The sequence below is a fragment of the Anser anser genome (assembly GCF_964211835.1).
Source record: "Anser anser genome assembly, chromosome: 4".
In the NCBI taxonomy this organism is placed as follows: Eukaryota; Metazoa; Chordata; class Aves; order Anseriformes; family Anatidae; genus Anser; species Anser anser.
The window spans coordinates 35,792,650-35,799,736 of record NC_139724.1 but is presented as its reverse complement, the minus strand read 5'-3'; the positions used below and the strand labels follow the sequence as shown (position 1 = coordinate 35,799,736).

Here is a 7,087-nt window from a genome sequence, read left to right as displayed (position 1 = left end):
ACAGCACCTAGATCTAAAATCACAACTAGAAAACCTCTTTCTCTTTTGTTCACTATTATGTGCCTGAATTATTTCTTTACACTAATTAATCCACTTCACAGCACCTCCATCAGACAATTTTAAGATCCTTGTTTTCAGGTAGCAAAGTGAGACAGTGATGTGCATCAGGATTGCCCATAATTAGAGATGCTTGACTTGAGATGCTTTGGGTCTCTCTTCAGAGGATAGAGCAATTAAACAGCACTTTGTCAGTACAAAGTACAACTTCAATCTATTTCAGTGCTATCATGTGTTTTCAAAGCTGACAGTAATCGGTCCCAAGAGTCTGAACTCAGAAAATGAGAAGTACACACCTAATGGCCATATTTTAAAAATGCAGTTCACCCAACCTCATGCAGAAGCTCTATCACTGAATTAAGAATTGGCTCTAAGAGTCCAGAAGTGCACCACAACAATCCTAGCTTTGAAACCAACCTCTTCTAGGGTTTTTCTCTCCCTTCCTTATGCAGCATGTTTCATCCAGCTTCTGCAGTTACAAAGAAGCAGATCTAAAGGAAAGAACCTTATTAACTATCACACTTGCATTCATTTCCTAAACACTGGCTACCTGGTATTCCTAAAAATTGTATTTTATGGAGAAAGAAACAGTCTGAATTGACAGCACATGCCACTTTAAGGCAGAAACATAATGTGACCAAACTGAGTTTCCACAGACAACCTCAATTCCAGCATTTCCCTTCTGTTGAGAACTTTGTATTACATCACTGACAAAGAACCCTGAGCTCCCAGAAATTTAATTTCATGCAGTCTCAAACAACGTTATAGGATTCAAATTCATTTTTGTGTCTCCATCATCTCACTTGCTACATTTGCAGCTTCTAGCTTGGGGAACTCCTGCTACAGGGTCCCTTAATAATAGACACTGTTCAGACAAGCACTGCAAGGACATTTCTTCCTCCAAAAACCTAGTGGTCTCTGAGATAAACAGTACACAGCATACAAACATTATACGGTTAGGAATTACAAAGCAACAACAAGCAGAAAGATGTTAATACCAATTTCTATCAGAAACATTTCTATTGCCTCAGAAAACTGAGCTTCTGTCAGCTTGACCAATGCCATCAGGTAATGAATGCATCGCTACTTCCTTTGTTTGACACCAACACAATACCCAAGCTTTAATTCAAGAAGTTTTTACAAACCACAATAGCATCACACTGCAGTTAGTGTTTTGCCACGCAAGTTCATAATAAATGAATACCTATTTTTTCACACTTCTGTTAAAAAAAAAAAACCACTTTCCCGAACAAAATGAAAACTCACCTCATTTCCACCAACAGCTTTGGTTAAAATTACTGCAGAAGACACAGGAGGTGGCATGCAGCCTACAGTCTGCAAGCTGAAAACAACAAAAAGAAACATTATGTTTCCCACAGGTGGAAATACTATGCAAGGTAAAATCTTTAAATACCACATAGCTGAGCAAACACAATCAGTTTGCATTGCAGTTACAGCCCTGTACCAGCAGGCATGATTTGTATGCTTTCTCTCACCAACACCACACCGAGGAGTCATATCACCATTTACTAAAAAAAACGCTTGATCTCTCTGCGACTTAATTTCCCTATACACATCACTTTATTTACCATTCACAAATGTATCTACACATATATCTCAAAGATAACTGCATCATATGTCCTAATGTAGTTAAGTCTGTAGCGTGCTGAGATGCAGGTATCGATTTAGAAAAAAAGAATAAAAGGATGCAAATGCTTAACTTCTTAAAAAAAAACAAACAAACTTTAGTGATGAAAACATTGACTACTAAGAAATGCAAGAACTAGAAGAACCATGCCCGCTATTTTAGGTTTCCACTACTTTGTTTTCCATCAGCCATTACTACAAAAAATATATATATCACAATTAAGCTTTTTATTTCCTGAAAGTTAAGAGGCCATTAAATGTTATATTTTTATATATGTTTTCACTTCGTGGTAAAGTCATTTGACTTCCACTAATAGAAATGTCAATAATTTTATCCAACATTTTAGAAGTCTAAAATATATCATCTGTCATTTCTTCCACTGTTTGTGCTGCAAAATTACCAATGTATATAGTAAATGTTGTTGCAAAGTGAGAAATTTGTGAGCTTTCTTTTGTTTTAAATACAGTCCACAAAAAAGTGGTTATTACAAAACTGGTTTGTTTTATACATGTATTGAGAAAAAACAAGAACACACCACAACAAGTTATGATTAACTTAAGTAAAATAATCCTTCTGGTGGAGGAGGGAAGTACCACCTGTGCTGAGTTAGAAGGAACAGGAAAGCAGGAAATTAAATGATCTGTGAATTCCCCAAAACATGGAATCTACTTTTGTTTTTAAAGTATTGGAGTTTGAGACAGTATTCTAGTTCAGAACACAATTACTAGTGGTGACCTGCTTTGTACTTGTAACTATGTTAGTCCATCCCCAAGAAATGCAGTGTCAAAAAGCTATAGCAAACAGAAGCACTAAATCCAAACAACAGGGAGCATATTACAGTGCAATTGATATACTGCAAAAATACAAACAGCTTAAATAGAAGAAAAGGGTAAATGACAACAAAAGTATTCAGTCAGCTACAGACACTGTGGAAAAGGAAAAAGGCAACCAATGTAAGCATTATATAAATTCAATCCCACAAACTGCCAAGCACCACCTTGGAAGTACATAGGACCTCCAGCTTAGAGTGAAGACTATGGAAGCAGGGAGTTGTCAGTGCTTGGCAGGATAGGCTCACACTGAAAAAAAGAGAAACACAGGAAAAAAAATGGTCTGGAAAGTTTAGTGTATCCCCCTCAAATATATATAAAAATATACAGCAGATGAACAAATGGTGACTCTGATATCCATCCCCTCTATCAGCTGCAATACTACTATCCCTCTTCCTATGTGGTCTCTTGGCAGTCAGCTCCTTGAACTTCTCACCTGCACTAATAAGGGTGGATTAAAGTTCAAAGTTATCCAGAAAGGTATGAAATGTGTGCAAGTGTATTCATGTCAGTTGACAGGGATTTTCCACACTGTAAGAGGAGAAAGGTTTAATAACACAATCTCTGTGAACCTTCTCAAATTTGTAATAATATATTTGGAATTAAAAAATAAAAAGCATTATCAAGCTACGGTTCTAAATATCCGTTATAGGAAAATATCTATCTACAAAAGTCCTGGTCCACTAGTCCACTAAATGGAAATACTTTTAATCCTGTGTATCGAAACATTCATGTAAATAGCCTGACCACCTTTTTTTCTTGCTTTATATTAGCTATATGCAACACTAGCAATATACAAACTAGTTCTTCTAATAGCCAACAGATTATTACAACCAAAAAACTGAAATATTCCACTCATTCAGGCAGTGTTATAAGCACTAATATCAGGGGTCTAAACCCTTGCTGAAGGGCAATAAATAATACCTGTTCTATTGATATACTGCAGACAGCTGAGTACTAAGCTCCAAATTCACGTATTTCAGATATGTAACTACCAAAGCTGTATCTTGTATTAGACTTCGCATCTCACGCCTTACCAACGGTGCTGGAAATGCTATATGCTAAGAGTAGAAGAGGTGAGCCTGCGCAAACACTAATAAGCTGCATCATGTTCTCTTTCAAAGAGATCCTGTCATTGCAAAATCTAGTCAGTTAACAAAAGAACGAACTTCAAAGATGCTTGGTGATGTCAGTTCCTCCTCTATTTTATATATTTCAAAATAACTGCAAAACAAACCTCCTAATATCACCCCAGACACAGAGAAAAACAAAACAAAACTGTAGAAACGGAGATGAAAAGCCGGTAACACCTGAATTTGCCTCTCAAATAGCACAGCGAAATAGACTGTTATGAAGGATGGGAGAATCTACCACTCATTCTGAAGCAATGCAGGGAATTACCTGTGGGCTTGACTGTGCCCTTTAAGCATAACCTTGTCTAGAGAGTAGAGCAGAACTACAGTCCCCAGGTGTGCCACCCTGCCAAAAGGGAGCTGAACACCCTCGGGAGCATATGCCTGTTTTCTCAGGCCTTTGTGAGGGTGATCAGCCAGCTCCCACTAAAACAGTGATAAACATACATGATGAGGAAGTAACTTTGCCAAACCCCATTTTTGTTTGGTTATTTCAGTATTTTTAGAGAATAAAAACCTACACCTGTGGGGCATTACGATGAATTCCAGATATATACAGCAGGCAAAGTACAGGCAGTCCTCACTTCCTCTCTTCAGTCTACTTTCATGTACTCGTATGTATATGTGTGAGTATCTGCTTTGAAATGAGTTATTTTAACTAATTAGAACAGAGCTCAATTGCTTCTCCAACAGACAGCACTGAAGGTACAGTTGCAGTGGATGTGTTCAGTGCCACGAAATAGCAAGTAGTCTAAGCAGTGTCCCAAAAAGCAGTATTTATCAAGAAAGCTATCTGTCCAAATAACCCTTCATTAAACTTTCCAATCTGACCATTCTTTAAAAGAAATCTCAATACAATAGATTTACTGTACTAAGATAAGATGTGGCCAAAGCAGAAATAGTACTCAAGGAACAGGTGCTTGCAAGACAGCTTGCAACAAGTGTACTAGCTCGCTGGTAACACAAAACATGGTAACGTGAAAAATTAGGCTAGTTTAGACTCCATGTGTAGCAAGGAGTCTTTTTTTTTTTTCCTTAATATAGCCATATTATTATATTATTTCATATATAGCTATACATATATATTGTAGTTTTACATGGAGGTTTTTTTGTGCACATAAAACTCACTTCCCTTAAATACTAAGCACAAAAGTGGCTCAAGAGCCATCAGGAAAGATGGGATGAGAAGTGCTGAAAAGAGGAAAAAGCAAAAAACCTTCTCATACCTTGCACTTCAGAAACTGAGACTGTCACTATGGAAAATCCTTTCTCTATTCTGGCTGAGGAAAAACACAAATTAACATTCTCTGCAACCTTGTTATTAGCTTGATGTACTAACACTGTTAAGCAAAGCTAAGTACTTTTAAGTGATTTTGTCTCAGATTTCATCTTCTCAGTATCATTTAGACCACTTCACTCTTGGTGGAAGGCCTGGAGAAGCCTCTTCAAAACAAAACACTCTTTTAGGCTCAGGCCTTGTAAAAATGTAAACACAAGGAGCTTTATCATTAAACTTTTAAAGATAGGGAACTCTCCCCAAGCAATGTTTCACCAAGTACTAAGAAACAACAGGGATTTTTAAAAGTAGGTTTCTAAAATAATTGATTTTGTATTCACATATTCCCACGTAGCTGCATGGTCCTAGGTATTTACCTTTGATTCTGAAAAAACATTTTATTCTTTGGATTTTTCATAACATCTAGCACCACTGAACCATCAATACAACTTTGGAAGCACACACTGGCAGACTACACCACAGATTTAAAACACGTTGTTTTCATGGTAGCGTAGCTTCTGCTCATCTCAAATTTATTCCATCTTTTTTTCTTTCCCCCGTTATTTAGCTAGGAGCAAATACTGAGCCCCTATCTGTACACATGCAAGAGATGCTCAGTACAGACTGTTTAGAAACAAAACAGAATACCAATATGTGGCATGTTTAGTATTTATTCACAGACTTATGGTTTTCTTCAGAATGTTTTCTTTTTCCCCCTCAGCCTTCCTTGAGACCCAGCACAGCACTTCAGAGGTGTTTTTGAAAGAAAAAGGTAACCTGTTGCAAGCTCTCTCCATATGAAACTAATTGACCAGATTTTCTAAAAATGATACCAGGTTCCTGAAAAGATAATTTTGTGCGTGCTGTTTTCAACAACAAAGCACTGTAGCACAAAAGCAAACAGCAAAATCTGCTCATAATATCTCTTCAAACACCCATTGCAGGACAAGCAGCCCTTTAAGAAGACAGCTACAAATATTGTTCACTCCATTATGTTTACACATACCCTTTTAAAAGCCATTCATTTATAGGTGTGATTGATAATAGCTGAAGAAAGAGCCATATTGCTGTTGGGAAGAACGCAAGTGTAAAAATCTGGACAAAAAGGTGTAGTTTCACGTGCATCAAAGCACTTGTCAGCTCCTGCAAAAGAAAAAGAAGAGAGGAAGTTGCAGTCATAACAGCTGAAGTAAAACCGTATTCGTGCTTTTAAAACTAGGATTATCTTTATAATAGAAAGTGCATGTCAAAAAGGCACCTTTAGGGATCATCTGATCTCCTCTTTAATAACAAGTACATCCAGACAACATAAAAGCTCTATCTGCTCCTGGGTGTTTTTCCAAAAGAATTGTCCACCACTTCAATAATACCATAGCTCTTATAACAACAGCTTTTTGGCAGGCAGCCTCAGCACTGTGTTTCAAAACCTGTGTTAACTATGCTGACAGCCTGTTTACTTTATTGACTGCTGGTATCAAAAGGAAGGGAAACTTGTAGTTCTGGGTGATTTCAAGCTTCCCTAGTCTGAAGAGAGCCACAGAGAATGTGATTCTCCTTTACACCAGGAAAAAGGGATCCTGACATTACAATTAAAATCTAACAAACATAAAAAGCAAATAATCCAGTGGCAGATTTTGATTGTTCATTGTACCGATAGGAAATTCATACAAAAATATTAGGCTCATGTAGAAGAACTAAGAAAGAACACCAAGGCTATGAAAACTTATGAACAGTTAAGCCATAAAATGCAGAGAAATAAGATGCAAAACAGATTAGAAGACTGAGGAAATAAATAAAATGTTGCTGTTACACGGTGTCTTTCCTCAAAAGCAGTAAGAGCTCTCCAGAGAGGAGATCAAGTATCCTTACACAATATGCTCTTCAGTTAGCTATGTCTCTCTCTGTTTCTGTTTTCCGGGCACTACAAGAATCTTCTGTAGAGTTTTCAAGTATCAGAGAAAAGCCTTGTACATTTCAGCTCCCATATATCAAGAAGACAAGGTCCTTCTCCTATCTCTCAAAATAACTTGCGCCCTTCAGTAAACAATGCAACATAAAAAGAACTGGTGGCATTTTTATTCAAGATCTGCTAGGATTCTCCATGTATCTTAGGTCTGATACCACAGATGCACTAAATATACAT

General features: G+C 37.1%; 1 protein-coding gene across 22 annotated transcripts in view; it reads right to left on the bottom strand.

Moving 5' to 3' along the window:
* Nucleotides 1–7,087, bottom strand: part of SLC10A7 (solute carrier family 10 member 7) — a 180,673-nt gene that overhangs the window by 165,776 nt on the left and 7,810 nt on the right. For 13 of the 22 annotated variants that reach the window (XM_083834722.1, XM_083834723.1, XM_083834720.1 and 10 more), the window contains exons 3-4: nt 5,951–6,087; nt 1,324–1,399 (exon numbers count right to left, since the gene is read on the bottom strand). In XM_083834722.1, the coding sequence (XP_083690848.1) occupies nt 1,324–1,399; nt 5,951–6,087 (213 nt within the window). The remainder of the gene's footprint in view (nt 1–1,323; nt 1,400–5,950; nt 6,088–7,087) is intronic. The other 9 variants (XM_083834715.1, XM_083834714.1, XM_083834716.1 and 6 more) reach the window with 1 other exon arrangement.